Raw genomic sequence first — 15892 nt, forward strand, 5'->3', positions numbered from 1 at the left:
TGGCCAGACCCCCCAAAAGCAAAGCTAAGCTACTTTACTATTCCTGATTTTGGTACTGTAGAAGGGTCCTTCCGCACCGGGATATTTGTTATGAAACATAAAGTAGTCCTTTGTGGGCTGGACTAGGTGCCTGAGGGGTTTTGTTTTGTTGTTATTGGTTTTGTTTTTTGCCAACCAAGTATTTAGGAAGTACAACTTTGTAAAATATTTTATTTTTACCTGCCATTATGAATACTTTTTCTTCTCTTTAATGGGAAAAGATGAGCATTCAATGCTAATAACTGCTAGGACTAATGGTTATTATTTTTTGTTTGCCCTTAAGGATCCAGAGATTTGAATTGCATGTTGTAGGGGCTTTATCAATGGCTAGAACTTAATACCAGTCTATAAAGAGAAGAAAAGAACCAATCATCCCATAATGCTTGATGGGGGGGGGGACTTGTAGGGACAGCTAGTGAACTATGTTGCTCCTCAAGTATTACTGTCCCAAACACCTTTTCACCTTACCTTTGTAGATAAGAAAATGTTCTAAAGGGAGAAAGAAACCCGTCAAATAGGCAGCGGATCCAGAGAAAGTTATGCTGAAGTCACTTACTTTTCCCGAGTTCTTATAATTAGTCAGCTCCATGTCTGCCTATGTGGCGTCTCCCTCTGAAGGCCCCTGGGATGACTTACTGAACATCATCTTGCTCATCCTCAGAGTGTCAGCCCAGTACCCCATCTCTGAGAGGCACCCGGCACCAACATCCACAATCGTCCTTCCAGCTCCTGGTCAATAAGGGCTTGTGTTAACGATTTTCAGACTCTCTGTCTGTGGCTGGTGTAAGATTCACAGATCTTTTCTCTGGGAAAGAAACACTAATACACTGGTGAGTGTGGGTGTATTAGTCAAATTATAACCCAAGGAAAGTGGGACTTTCTGGCATAATCTTCACAGTTCCATTTTTACGTTGGGTGGTTTCTTTATTTCCTTAGACCATGTCTGATGTACTGATGACAAGGATTTTCTTTCAGATCAGATAATAGAGACAGGAGCAGAAGCAAGAGGTAGGAGGTTTCCTCGACATAGTGTATCAAAATAGGCGCTAAGGCCTCTGTTGAGCAGAGAGGAGAAACGGGAGGCAGGGGATGAACAGGTGGAATTTAAGATTGCCTCGGATCTTTAACCTTTGACACCCACGTTATCTTATGTACCTGCTCAACATCTCTGAAAAAAAAAATTCAGCCAAAAATGAGAAGGCAGGTAACATGATCTGACTGTGCTAAAGCAAATCCTTTACTCTCTAACCCGAGCATTGTCTTTTGAAGAGGACGTTGTTTGCCTGAAATATACCGTGTGAATCACTCGAGGCTGGTTCGGTGGGAATGGCTCTTCAGATAATACATTGGCTTTTTCTTCCCCATTCCTCCCAGTTCATGGACCGTCTCAAGCTTCTTCTCATGCCCCTGAAACACCAGCCTGACTTCATCTACCTGCGCCATGTGCCCCTACGCCGAGTCCACCTGTTCACCTTCCTGCAGGTGTTGTGCCTGGCTCTGCTCTGGATCCTCAAGTCAACAGTGGCTGCGATTATTTTCCCAGTCATGGTAAGCTTTCCTAACTGAAGCTACCCGGGACTTTATGCCCATCACATAGTTATTACAACATGGAAAACCCAAGTTATTATGTGTGTGGCTAGTCTTTTCTGGCTTCCTACTCAACATGTTGACCAGTCCTAACAAGATTCCCATGGCGTTAGCTGCTTAAATCATGTCCACCTGAGTTCAGATACTGGCACGGGTTTCTGCTGGTCAGCAAACATCCTTGAACAACCCTGAACTCATCAGTGGGAGGGGAGCATTGTTATGATTTTGAGCATTGATAATGAATGCCAAGAGTATGTATAACACAATGTCTGGCAGGGAGTAGACACCAGAGCACATGGTTTTCTTTTCAAGGTATTGCATTAAAGAGCCATTCTAAGAAATAATAAGGTACACTTCAGTCCAAATAGTGGAAGCCTTTGTAAACTTGTGAGAAAAGGAATTCACTAGAGGTAGAGTTTTTGAGATTTGTGTGCTTTGAGTCATTTTCAGGATATGGCTGGACTCTAGTCTTCCTGTGTACTAGCCAAGGTGAAGCAAATAACTGTCCCCTCCCCCTCCCCCTGAATCAAAATGGAAAGAGAAAATGCAAGCTCTACTTCTTGATTCATTACTGAGTTTATACCTTACTGTAATTCCATTTCTTACAAGAAATCACCCACATATTTGTGACAAAACTTTTCCCGGGGACACTCAGTACATCTTCTCATCCCAGATGAAGAAGCTCCAATAGACAAAAGGAAAGAGAGAACCAAAGTCTAACTCAGTGAACCGATGAGTTTGGGGAGGTTACTTTCAGGAGTATGGGAGAGGTGTTACCTACTGAAACAGAAAAGACTCAAGGGCAGCTGTATTACCAAGACCCACCCCAGCACAAGTGACAGCTCACAAAGCTGGGAACATGGAGCACACTGCATAGCCTGCAGGGAGCTCAATAGGCTGGACAGTGTTCTTTCCAGGTGCCTCAGTTGGTCTGAACCTCTTCCTGGAAGGTGTCTGGGCTTAGAGTCTCTGCAGTTTGGCTTGTCTGAGAGCCTTGTTTGCAGTTTAGCTTTTTGTCTGTGAGGGACTTTCAGCTCCTAATGCTTACTCTGGCTGGGAGTGGCCTAGTGAATCTAGTAAGTTTAGGGACTTCCTGAAGCTATTTTGAGTTATTTGACTTCTTGTTTAAGGATCTTCTCTGTAGCATGGAATGTTTCAGTCTTGGAGGAAACTGTTACACAGCCCATAAGAGAGACCTCAAAGCTCTCTCCATCATGTTTTATCATCCTTATAATCCTTTAAAAAACATTTTTATGTCATACCTTAACATATTTTGTTTTTAAAACCAACTGACTCATAACAGGGATTATTATCTTATTCTGTTTTATATTTGATGTTTATAATTGTATTTATCCCCCCACATCATAGGAAAAATGGTTGAAAAAATTACTGACAGTATCGAGCAAGATTTTTTAAATTGATGATCCTTTTCCCCTTCAGTTGTATTAACACACAGTAAAGCAAATTGAATGTGAGAAGTAACTCCCATTTATTTACCTAGTAGGACTTTCTACCTATATATTAATTTGTTAATAGCAGGAAAATGAAGCCCCCCAAGGTAAATTTGAAATACATCCAATAAATTACACATTACTTATTCTAAATATAATAAAACACTTTACTTTGTAAAGTGTATTTTCCCCGGAATTTCCTTCAGCTCAGGGATGGGTTTGGAATGTTATTAGGGCATACATTACTGATTTCTTCAGGAGATGGATACCTCATGTACAGAGTGTGGTGTGGGTGGAGCGGATTGTCAAGTAGGAGGCTAACCCACCGCTTTGGGAACTTGACTATGTGTGACTTTTGCTGTTGAACATCCGGCATTAACAAACCTCCATAGAGGAGAGGGGAGCCAGGGAGTCAAACATTACAGGGCAAGTCATATAATCCAATGTGGTATTTGTATGCTGACTAAAGGAATTAACAAAATAGTTCATAGAACGGAAGAGTCAGAAGTAATACCGAATACAAGTCACTCATGGTTGGAAAGAGCGCTCTCTGCGCTTACAACTGCCTGAGATTCTGACACCCTCTTCTGGTCTCCACTGGTACTTGCACACTTTTGTACATACACAAGACACACACACACACACACACACACACACACATATATATATATATATATATATATATATATATATATATATAAGTAAAATAGGAAAAAAGGTAAAAAGCAGATAGACTGAACACTTCGCATTCTTTTTTTACTAGTCCCACGGAAAGCAGTGTTTTTGAGCTTCAGCTCGCTCAGTGGTAAGATGGAAATAATATATATTTAAGTCCATTATAAAGAAGAAGTGAACTAATAGTACCTAAGTGTTTGTCAAGGATCATTTAATTTAAAATAATGTCAAACTTTCAAAAACCTGTATTTTTAAACTTCTAGTGACTAGGAATCCCATGCAAGCTAATTTTTATCTTGAAGCTTTTAATTATTTTATTAAAACTCAACGTGAAAGGAAATGATTTTGGAAAATCATTTCTGACTGAGTGTGATCATGCATCTCTGTGAACAAAACAAGGTGGATTTTGACTGACACTTTTATCAAACTGGGAAGCCTGTTAGAAGGTCACTCCATGAGCGGTATGTCTGGCTCTGGACCTGTATGGATTTCTGCTGGTTTGATGGGCAGCAGCAGCAGCAGCGGCGGCGGCCCTGCGACATCCTCACATGCCTCTTTTCTGGTTGCCTTTCCAGATCCTGGCCCTGGTAGCTGTCAGAAAAGGTATGGACTACCTCTTCTCCCAGCACGACCTCAGCTTCCTCGATGACGTCATTCCAGAAAAGGACAAGAAGAAGAAGGAGGACGAGAAGAAAAAGAAAAAGAAAAAAGGAAGTTTGGATAGTGACAATGATGATGTAAGGGGCACCCCACATTTTCCATGTAAAGCCAGTAAAAGAGACAAATGTGACGAAAACTCTTTCATTCCTGGTGTGGCTCCAAATGTTCATCGGACCAATCACACATTACACCAGTTTATCGTTGTTCTTTTTAAGTCTTCTGGGTTATTGTTGTTGTTTAACATTTCCTAAAGGCTTTCCGTAACCATTAACATATCCATAAAGACAGAATGATTGAAAACAAAGATGCAGGACACCAGATGTAAAGAGCCCTCTGATAGATGACTGACATTTGCTGAGTAATGCTGCAAGATGTATCACTGTGCAAATTATAGCCTATTTGACAGGATAACTCAGTTTTTAAATAATTCGAGCACGGCATGGACAGGTGTCAGTGACTTTCTTTTCTTTCCGAGACTTTAATTGAATAACTTTCCCTGAGAATACTGTAGTTCTGCCAGGCTCTGGACCCATCTGGATCTCTGCTGCTATTATTGATGAGATGACATCAGTTGTATACTTATGATGTCATGTGGTTGCTTGTGTCGCTGCAGTCCTAAAATTAATTTTTACTCCCTCAGTAACTTTGGCTGAGCGTGCCTTATGTTCATCTGTCACAACCGCTCCTTAAAGGACGTATTCTTCTCCTTCTGATCTTTAGAGTGAAAAGTGTTGACTTTTTTCAGGAACCAAAAAGGAAATTTGCTTAAGGTATTACCAGAGAGCGAAGCTGCACAGGCTTACGTGTGCAATGTGATGCTTCGCTATAAATATTACTGGTGATTCTTCTAAGTGGGCAGAGCTGGGAGTGGTTCAGCCAGAGCTCTCCTCTGAGCTCCTCTGTGTGTTTGCAGCTCATCAGGCTGTCTGGCTGTGTTCTTCTTCTAGAACGTGGATATAGTACAGCAAAGGAAGGGATGGGCACAATCGGATTTTAGATAAACTGATCCAATAAGAAAAGGCTAAATATATCAGACACTTAGCTATGGAGAAGGGGGGTCTGGGGCAGCTTCTGCTGTTGTCTTCCTCCGTCTTCTGAGAGAGCAGGTGGATAGATTTTCTGTTTCCGATGATGAGAGTGTGTTTATACTGCAGCAGAGATTGACATGCTATGTTAAAAAGAATTATATACTCTAATGTTGTCTAGACATCAGCACTTGAACACTTTTGGACCCTACAAGACAAACACCAAAGGCTGCCTGAGATATTAAAATGATTAATGCAGTATTCAAATCTCGAATTCTCAAAACAGACACCTCGGTTCATACTCGTGAACACCACAATCATGATCAGTGCACATTGCTAACATGGAGACTAATATTGTAAAATGTTGTCTATTATTTAAAATAATATACAACCACTAGGCACGGTTTTAAACTCCTTCCTCTCCCCTGACAGAAGTCATCTCTAATGAGGTCCTTAAACTAAGTTCAGAGTTCTTTGCTCCATTCTGATGACTTCTACTCACACAATGATCCCATTTTGATAATATTTACAGCTTCCTGATGCATATCACAAGTAGGTTTTGTATTTGTTTTTGGAAATGACTCGGGTGATGCCTTCTCTACCATATCCCTGTCAAGACAGCAGATATGAGCTCAGATATTCATACACAGTGAACATGCTTAGCTGAATAGAATCTTTCAGGGCAGAAGGCTCTGCATGTTGAGCACATTATTTGAATTATTTGAGGACTATGCATTGGAATATGTCTCTTGATATTCAGGAGATGCGGGGTCTGTGGTCACATGTGGCATTATTAGGATTCCAGGGCCACACTTTTTATGTTTATGGACAGACACTGTGAAAATTATATCTTGCTACATTTTGATCTGTTCATGATCACATCTGAGCCTGCCTAGTAATTAAGTCTGTAATTAAGAGGTGGCTGCCCAGTTATCTCTTAAGTACTATAGTTTGGGGGAGTGTTTGAAAGGAGACTTCTTTTGTGACATGGGCATGAAGGAGGATAGAAGTGACATCCTAATTAGTTTAATTTTTTGTCAGATACATCATCTTGGTTCTTAAAATATATTATAACTCATTACTACCATGTGTTAACCATGAGGACTGAGGGCTGGTCTCACAATGATAAGGAAGCATTCTACTACTGAGACATAGTAACAACCCCTTCCTCCCCTTTCCACCCTGCCCCCTTCTTTCAATTAAAGGTTATTTTTCTGAAATATTCAGTTTAGAGATGCATCAGATCTATTCACCCCAAATACAGACTTAAGAGTTAATATGTTGACTTTTAAATTAATTACATTTTAGTGTTCTTACAATGGTATATTATTATATGTTGAACATCCTCCATTAGTCTCTACTCTCTCTACAGACAGTTTTTTTTTATTTAAACAACATTATTTTAAAAAAGACATGAATGTAAAGATTTTTTAAAGGTTTAATAGTATGCATTGAAATCTTACTAGTTACAATGAGCATAAAGTACATGTAAAACAAAACATAACATGGAAATAGTCAAAGTTTTCTTGGTGTGTAAAGATTAAGCATAATGATTTTTAAATACCAAGAATTCTTAGCTCCTGAATTATTAATGATTTATGGTCTGGGTGTACCACACTCTGAGTGGGTGCTATACAATCATTTTTAGCTTCATATGGTCTATGAGTTGTTTCTTGGGTATTCATAGCTTTCTAGAGCTAGTATCCAATTATCAGTTACTGCATATCATGTCTGTTCTTTTGTGACTGGGTTATCTCACTCAAGATGATATTCTATAGATGCATTCATTTACCTAGGAATTTCATAAAGTCATTGTTTCTAATAGCTGAGTAGTACTCCATTGTGTAAATGTACCACAATTTCTGTATTCATTCATCTACTGAAGGACATCTGGGTTCTTTCCAGGTTCTGGCTATTATAAATAGAGCTGCTATGAACATGGTGGAGCATCCACAGACAGTTTTACTTCATGGCTTTATATATCAATATAAAATCTAAAAGTGACATGAAAGAAAACCTACCATTTTGTCTTTCTGGGACTGACTTTATTCACTTACTATGATTATCTCTGTTTGCATCTACCTTCTTTCAAAACAACATGAATTCGTGTGTGTGTCTGTGTGTGTGTGTGAGATCTGTGGTGTGTGTATGTGTCTGTATCTCTCTGTGTGGTATGTGTGTAATATATATATATATATATATATATATATATATATATATATATCTGTGATGTGTGTGTGTGTGTGTGTGTGTGTGTGTGTGTGCATGAGCACCTGTCACATTTTTTTTTGTCCAGGTTCTGTTATGGAACACTTAGGTTAGTTCTATAATTTGCCTATTGCAAATAATGCTGACACAATCATTGAGTCCTTAAAAAGTAAAGTAGTAAACTTATAGAACCCTATGATATTTTGGGCTTAGATGGTCTGTTTTAAGAAGTTCTACAACTGCCTAATCTTATCATTTTCCTGATTATTATTTTCTACTTATCTGATCAGTCTTTTGATTTCATTTCTTGGTTTTTTTTCTTATGTTTAAAAATATTGTTTAAACAAATTGGAATGCAGCTCTAATCAGAAAACTGTTTCTGAGAGTCCTAAAATAAGAAATTGAGACTTTAATTCTATAGAGAGTTCCTTGCTAGTGGATGTTAAAACAGTCTTTGAATTGTTTTGGATAGGAATGTGGGTCATGATTTTCCTAGAGACAGAATCAGAGAACACTGTAAAAGGAAGCATGATTTTAAAGACCATATATAGTTTGGAAATTTTCCTGGATTTGATCTGTTTTCACAGGCAGTGCTTACACTTCACACATTCAACAACCAAAGTTTGCCAACTAGGAATCCAGTTGTGGAACGCTTCACAGTGGTGTGTGGCTCGTTGATTCAGAATCCAACTTCAGGATGCTTTACAGCCACGCTGTAGGAATTTTCTTGATACGCTTTCAGCCACAAGGAACTCAGTCCCATTAACTCAGATAGGAGAAAGTAAATGTGCAGGGGGAAGGTGGGGAGAACCTGAAAAGTTCTGCAGCTGTAAATAATGCCCAACACTTAGCCCTTTAGTCGATGCACATGATTCGAGGTCGATTTGGGTAAACACGGGGAAGGAGGAAAGAGAACGCATTCTAAAAACTGTTGTACGTTCTTTTCACAGTCTGACTGCCCATACTCAGAAAAGGTCCCCAGTATTAAAATTCCAATGGACATCATGGAACAGCAACCTTTCCTAAGTGATAACAAACCCTTGGACAGTGAGTAGAACTAACCGCCTTGCATGCTTGCCTGACTGATCCACACTTTTCCCAGGATCCACTAGGGCTGTCTTTGACTTAACTTTCCCCTATTTTGTCTTCTTTTCTTTTCTGGGTAAAGATTTAAGCAACTTACTTCCTTTAAAAATTAGTTATCTTTTCTGTTCCTTAAGCTCTACCTCTCTTTCTTTTATTCATAACCTCTTATACTTTTGTTTATACTCAAAACAAAACTCTTATAATTTTTTTTGCTAAGTTGTCGCCAGTGTTCTTTTCTTTGATTATTTTTGTTTTCCAGAGCTAAACCTGTAACCATGTTTTATTAATTGTTTTCTCCCACTTATATAGAGAACGCAGCTTACATAGTATTACATCACTGACTGTTACCGTTTGTCCTCCTTAGGTTTTAGTCAGTTACTAAAAGAGAGTTTGTTAAAAGAGAGAAGTAATACCAGGGGTCTTTCTATGATCAATGGCTTGATTGTTAATATTCAGAATTTGGAAAAGTTTCAATTGAATTGGGAATTGAAAATATTATCAAAGCTAGATTTAAGTGATATATGTTTTCCCTTCACAACTTCTTCATTTCCCTTCTGTGATTTCATACTCACAGTCAGAACTGTTCTGGTTTTAACGACATTGTGCAGTGCATGTGGATCTAAAAGGAGACATTTTCTTGAAATGAAAACTTAAAGCCTGAAGTGCTTTGCAGACAATTGCTTTATGTTATTGGAAAAGCTTCATATGGTCACTAATGTTACTATAAAGTGGACTGTCAATCACAGGGGAAAAGATAACGTGTCACAAGCTGTTACACTGTAGCCACCAGCCTATTACTCAAGAAAGACTAGAATGTACTGTGAGAAACAACAGAGACACTTTTATTACTGCTACATAATATCACCCTTTATCAGTAAGAGGAGAGAGAGAGAGAGAGAGAGAGAGAGAGAGAGAGAGAGAGAGAGAGAGAGATATCTCAATTTCTCAGTAACAAATTACCCCAAAACATTACCCCCAAATATAGCACAAACATGTATTTTTTCTCACATTTTGAAATTAATTTTAGGAGCTGTTGAGTTGGTGCCTCTGGCCCAGAATCTCATGAGATTACATATCAATTGGAGCTAAAGCTCTGGAGACATGGTTGGGCCTGAGGATCTGTTTCCAACTAATGTTATTGGCCAGGAAGTTTCAGTTCCTTGGCCAGTGGAGATTTCCATAGATCTGCCATGGCAGTGTGGCATGGTTCTCCCCCAGAGTTAGCTAGAAATCCAAACAGAAGTTACAGTGTTTTATAATAGAATCCAAGAGTTAACAGCCCAGTATTGCCATACTCTGTTATCTGGGAAGACAGATCTGTGCAGTGTGAGAAAGAATCACACAGGAGCATAAGCATCAGGAAACAGGAATCATTGGACATCATTTTGAGGCAGGATACCCATTCCCTGGATTTAAAGAACAAGCAACCTTACCTTCATTGTCCAACTTGTAAATATTTTAGTTATATGTTTATTTTAGAATTGTTAACATATAAGTTTATAATCATATAATTATGATTTTATGGTCACCCTTATCAACAGAAGTTAGTTAAGAATTTCATTTACAATTTCAGTTCCCCTACCATGTTCACTTCACTTTTTATCTCTCGATAATTAAAAGCAAATGAAGGCTCTAAAGGGTGCTTTTAAAATGGTCAGTCCAGAACTTAAGACTTGTGATAAAAACTTATGTACTAGCTGTTTGCCCCATCGAATCTCTTTACAAGCTAACTGATGGTTGTTAGAGAAGCTGAATCATCACCATTTTTGACTGAACCTTTTCTAATAATGTGGCAATCTTTGTAGGCCAAGGAAGAACAGAATTGATTACAAGTCTGGAGTTGTATACAAGTACCTTTAAAGTTTCTTTTCCTTTTCAATAACAACAGCTAGGCAAGACTGTTGAGGATAGAAGGAAGCCAAAGGACTTATGTGAGATTTACAAGAGCTGTTCTAGCCCTGTGGCAGGAATTATGCTCTCTCCCATAGAGGAGAGGGAGGAACTGATTTAGGCTCCATCCTGCAGCTTGCTTGCCTAGCTTGATACAATGTTACAATATTCATGGACACAATGCTTAGCTTGATACAATGTTATGATATTAATCGATACAATGCTGAGTTTGATACAATGTTACAATGTTCATAGAGAAACCGGATTTTCCTACTTGGTTCTGAAAGGTGCTTGGGTTTGCATGAAGATTTTCATATTCACTCTAATTTTACAGTTTTAGAAAAAGAGCTACATATTTTCATTTAATTTTTTTTCTTCCCAGGAGAAAGATCCTCAACATTCCTTGAACGCCACACATCATGCTGATAAAATTCCTTTCCTTGAATCGCTGGGTTTACCCAGGTAAAGGAAAATCTTGTGCTGTGGGAAGATACAGCAGAGGCAGGGGTGAAGTGGGGTGTATGGGCAGGATCCCTTGTTCTTTTCTCTGGGACTTAAATAAATAACCCAGGACTCACCCCAGGCTTTGCTGACAAAAGCATTTTAAAAGAGCCCAGCTTTACTCTTATGAATAATGAAAAGTTTCAGTGTCATTAAGTTAATGAGTAGGATCTATGGCTTTATTGTCAGGCAGGGTACCTGGAGTTTCCTGGTAGCTTTCCTCAGTGGTTTCCTTCTCTCTAACAAGGGTCTGGAAATGACAAGTCCTATCTGAGTCCCAGAAAACTGGACTGTGAATGTCTGGGGTTACTGGTCTTGGCCTTTCCTTTCTAACAATGTTATCCATATGGTAGTTTCATTTTGTTTATTTTGGGTTTTTTTTTAATCTGAAATATTGGGCAGTTTTTGTTGTAATTTACTTTCATTTTCCTTCCTGCATTCATTTAAAGCCCAGTTGTTCTGGATCCACATGGAAGGGTTAGTCAGCGCTACATGGAACAAAGTGGTACATTTTCACTGTGCCCAGTGCACATGCTTTTCTGAGCTGATAATGAAAATTGTATTTATTCCATGTTTCTTTCTTTTCTCTTTCTCTTTCTGTCTTGCCTTAGTCCTCCAAGAACTCCAGTGAAAGTTGTGCCTCAAATTAGAATAGAACTTGAGCCTGAAGACAAGGATTATCTTTGGAGGAGCAAGGGAACAGAAACCACATTGTAACCTGTTTGTCCTCAAAACTGACAATTCTGTGTTAACTGTTCTAATATTTTTTTTTTCTATGTATTTTAAAAACCTTTGTTTGGTCACTGGCTGAATAATACAGTCACTCTCTCTGCTTCTCTCTTGCATAGGTAACATTCAAGACAACATTGTCCCTTTCCTTAAAAGAAAGCATTTGACGGTCACATTCTTGTTTCCATACATTCAGATGTGTCCTCTGACATGTAAATCCCTCTGTCCCTCAAGACATGCACACAAACCACTCTTATCAAGCAGAGATCAAATGTATTAAGAAATTTTGTACCACCTTTTATGAAACTATTGAAAGAACGTATGACCCAAGCTTGGAGCTGTGCTTACTGGCTTGGCTCTGTCTGGTAGAGCAGCCCTTGACCTCCAGACAGAGTCCCTTCCTGCTTACTGAGTCCCCAAGACTGGAAAAGTGCTGCTACCAACCTGCCCTTGCTCGCCAACCCTGATCTTAGAGTTATCAAAAGCAGAAAACACTAAAGGTACTTCCTCCCTGTAGAGAAACCTTTGCCATCATTGTAGCAAGTGCTGGAATGTCCCTTTTCCTATGCAACTTTTTTTAACCCTTTAATGAACTTATCTGTTGAGTACATCGAAGAATATTTTTCTTCATAGATTTTGTTGTTTAAATTATGGGGCCTAACCTGCAACTTATTTTTTGTCAATTTTTTAAACTTTTTTTTAATTACTGTAAAGAAATGAATTTTTTTTCCTGCAGCAGGAAACATAGTTTTGAGTAGTTCTACCTCTTACCTGTAGCTGCCAGGCTTTCTGTAAAAATTGTATTGTATATAATGTGATTTTTACACACGTGTGTACACATGAGTATGCACACATACACACATACACACACACACACATACACACACACACACACACACACACACACACCACTCTAGGCTAAGCCACAAGACTAGAACAAATTAAAAGAAAAACAAAACACCATGTTTCTAAGAATCTGTTGGGTTGTCAGATTGTTCCTATCCCCCTTATTTAAAAAAATGTCGTTGTTTTGTGAAGGAATCTGGGGAGGGGAGAGAACTATGTGCAGAAGAAATAACTTCTGCAGAGGTGATGGTCATGCTGGGAGCAGATGCTGGTGTGTTATATGTTGACATCCTATGCAGTATTGGTAGGGATTTACTCATTTTTAATAATTTGTGTGTTTGTGTAAAAACTCTGTGTGTGGTTGTTGCACACCTGTGCAAAGCCAGATAGAGTGACAGTATCCAGAGGGCAAAGCTGCCATTCTCTTTGTGCCCATTTTCATAAAATCTAGAACCACCCATGAGAACTCCATCAGGGGCCAAGAAATGTATCGTGTAAATTCAGGTGAATATCCCTCAGCCACCATCACTGATCCAATGGTCCAGATCTACACTACAAAAGCCATAAGAATATTCAGAGCCCCGTCACATCTGTAACATAAATCTGCAAAGAAAGTTTCATGTGCTTATGTACATGCACTCATAGGATAGGGCTATTTGACCACTTACAATACACGTATGTGTGTGTATCTATGTGCTTCAATGGGCCACACTGAAACACAGATCTTTCTTAGCCAAACTGAGTGTGGAATTTGATTGCAATATTTTTAGTAAGCTGTGTTATAATACTGATTATATACTGAAATAGTGGTTTGGATGTGGAATCCATACTTTTGGATTTGTTTAGCAAGAGCTTTAATATACATTCACCATGAGAGATTCCTGGGCGTTAGAGAACCAGAGGGAACCACTTAATACTACTGGTTTTATTATCCTTTAGATATTCCTTTTATGACATTTGGTCATCTTGAAACTTTTATGGAAATTAGGAATGAATGACCCCAATGTTATTGTTGTTGAAATGATAGCAACAAATTACGTATTATTTGTTAACATCTCAAGTGATACATTTTTACATTGCATTCATCTTGAGGGCTGTCCTTAAATGGTTGTTGTGCATTATCTGGATTTCTGTTAAACCATGTTAGGAATCTTACCTTACTAGTAATAGATACATCAGTAAAATGTTTAAAAGCATGCATAGCAAATGCAGTGCAATCTGGATGTTGAATCAAAAGCATGTTGTTTACTTTTATAAAATTTCCGAATATATGTGTTTCTAATTATGAATCAAGTTTATGTAGAGACCATGGTCCTCCTCTTACTTTTCAGAGAGCTCCTGGAGTAACTGATCACTTCAGTTCTTGAGTAGATCGTAAAGTGATCTCACCCTATGTCTGGTCCCTAGTCTGTGGCTGGGTGGGTGGTTAGTGTTCATAGAATGAAAACATGAACACAAAGCCATACCTTATATTTGCTACTTAACAAGTGCTCTCATTACCGCCACAGTACCCACACTAACACGCAGAACCCCACATCTCCATAGATGCACCTCAGTATCTGAATCTGGCTGAATTCAGTTATTGCCCAACAGCTAAGCAGATTTCATGGTGGCTTTGTTTTATGTAAACTGGACACATGTACAGCAATGAATTCTTTATAATGCCTTTCTACTCTTCTTCCTTGGATGTGAATTTGGAGATACATGTTTCTTGAAGCAAAGACTCAGAGTTATTGTCCAGGAGTACCGTGTAGTGCAAACTGGCTGAGAGAGAAAAGATGCACAGGCTGAACCTGCTTGTCGAAGCATCATGGCCTCCAGTTTGCAGAAACCCTGGGAGATGCTGGTCCTTTCCTACTGTGTGCAGAAACTACTAATTGCTTTGTATGTCAGAGGCAGTGTTGTTTCAGCCTCTCCTGATAAAGTCAAGGGGTGGGGCTGGGAAGCACTCGTTGGAGAAGACACAAACCAGACCTTCTTTCTTATTCCCCATCTAAGAGAAAAGGCTGTTTGTTGTCAGTAATCTGGCTTATGTGCATTTTGGGCACATGTAACAACACACACAGAGTCCTTTGTCACTTATGTGTTGCTGTTTAATATGACAAATGATCGTCTTCCATGTTTTTGTTTTCTTTATTTTAACTGTGTTAAAGTACTTGAAATGTATTGTCTGCTGAGAGTCTTTAAAAACAAAACCATTTGAGTTCTATTACAGAGGCTGGCGTTGACCAGGAATGGGACAAAGTTTTCTCCAATCATTTCTTTTTTCATATTACTTCACGACTTTGGTGCAGGACCTGAGACTTTCTTCTTTATATTCTGTGAGTTTTCTCCATCTGCTCTCACAGCATGAGCCTGAAGCCCAGTTGGTACGGCAGCCCTTGGGGAGTTTTCCGGTGATTTTATGGAGCTTCCTGGTAGCTGAGCACGAAAACCCTTTTGTAATATATTGAATGTGGAGGAGGGCTGTGTTTTGACCAGATATTTGGATATATCTTATTTCTGGCCCATTTCATTTTGCTCTGTGGATACACACAAGAATCCTGAATTCTGTTTCCTAGACAAATACTGAAACTCAGGGCTAAAGTCACCCAGTGAATCCTTAGAGCCTGAAGTAACTTTGTCCCAGGCCTACAATGCGCATCAACCGTAGACCCGCCTCCTTACCGCCAAGTTCATGGCTGGTACATATCCGTGCACATTGTTTCACAATCAGTACACACTTCCAGGTACTCTTGTTTTTATTCTCTTCAGTCTTTATTAACTTTGGAGAAATGACGCATCTTTTTATTTCAAATGAAGTAGATCAACATGGTGGAACAAAATGATAAAGAACAGAAAACATTTCAATATATTACTAACAATTTTTTCCAATATGAAACCTAAAATTCCTATAACATAGTATTTTACAGTTTTATGAAGCTTTCTATTGTGACTTTTATGGAATTAAGAGATGAAGAAGATGAGATATTTTAGCATTTATATTTTTCAAAATTAAATGTATACTTAAAATAAAGTAACTTTATGCATTTATGAGTGTCAAGTACTTTTATTCAATGCTTTGACTTTTTGTTTTATTTTGTTTCTTTGGGTGCTGTAAACACAAGCAGTTAAATGTGAATGAATGAGAGCTCCTATCCTCAGAGTGTGGTCATCTCTCTAGGCAGAAAGATAGAATAACTGCACACACACACA

General features: G+C 38.7%; 1 protein-coding gene across 3 annotated transcripts in view; it reads left to right on the forward strand.

Annotated features, from left to right (window-relative positions):
* SLC4A4 (solute carrier family 4 member 4) overlaps positions 1-15657 on the forward strand; it is a 263965-nt gene extending 248308 nt beyond the window's left edge. For 2 of the 3 annotated variants that reach the window (XM_080926202.1, XM_080926203.1), the window contains exons 21-25: positions 1414-1587; positions 4328-4489; positions 8596-8692; positions 11004-11083; positions 11734-15657. In XM_080926202.1, the coding sequence (XP_080782328.1) occupies positions 1414-1587; positions 4328-4489; positions 8596-8692; positions 11004-11047 (477 nt within the window). In that variant the 3' untranslated portion in view covers positions 11048-11083; positions 11734-15657. The remainder of the gene's footprint in view (positions 1-1413; positions 1588-4327; positions 4490-8595; positions 8693-11003; positions 11084-11733) is intronic. The other variant, XM_080926204.1, reaches the window with a different exon arrangement.
* Positions 15658-15892: the final 235 nt, after the last annotated feature.

Source organism: Micromys minutus, assembly GCF_963924665.1.
Source record: "Micromys minutus genome assembly, chromosome: 1".
Lineage (NCBI taxonomy): Eukaryota > Metazoa > Chordata > Mammalia > Rodentia > Muridae > Micromys > Micromys minutus.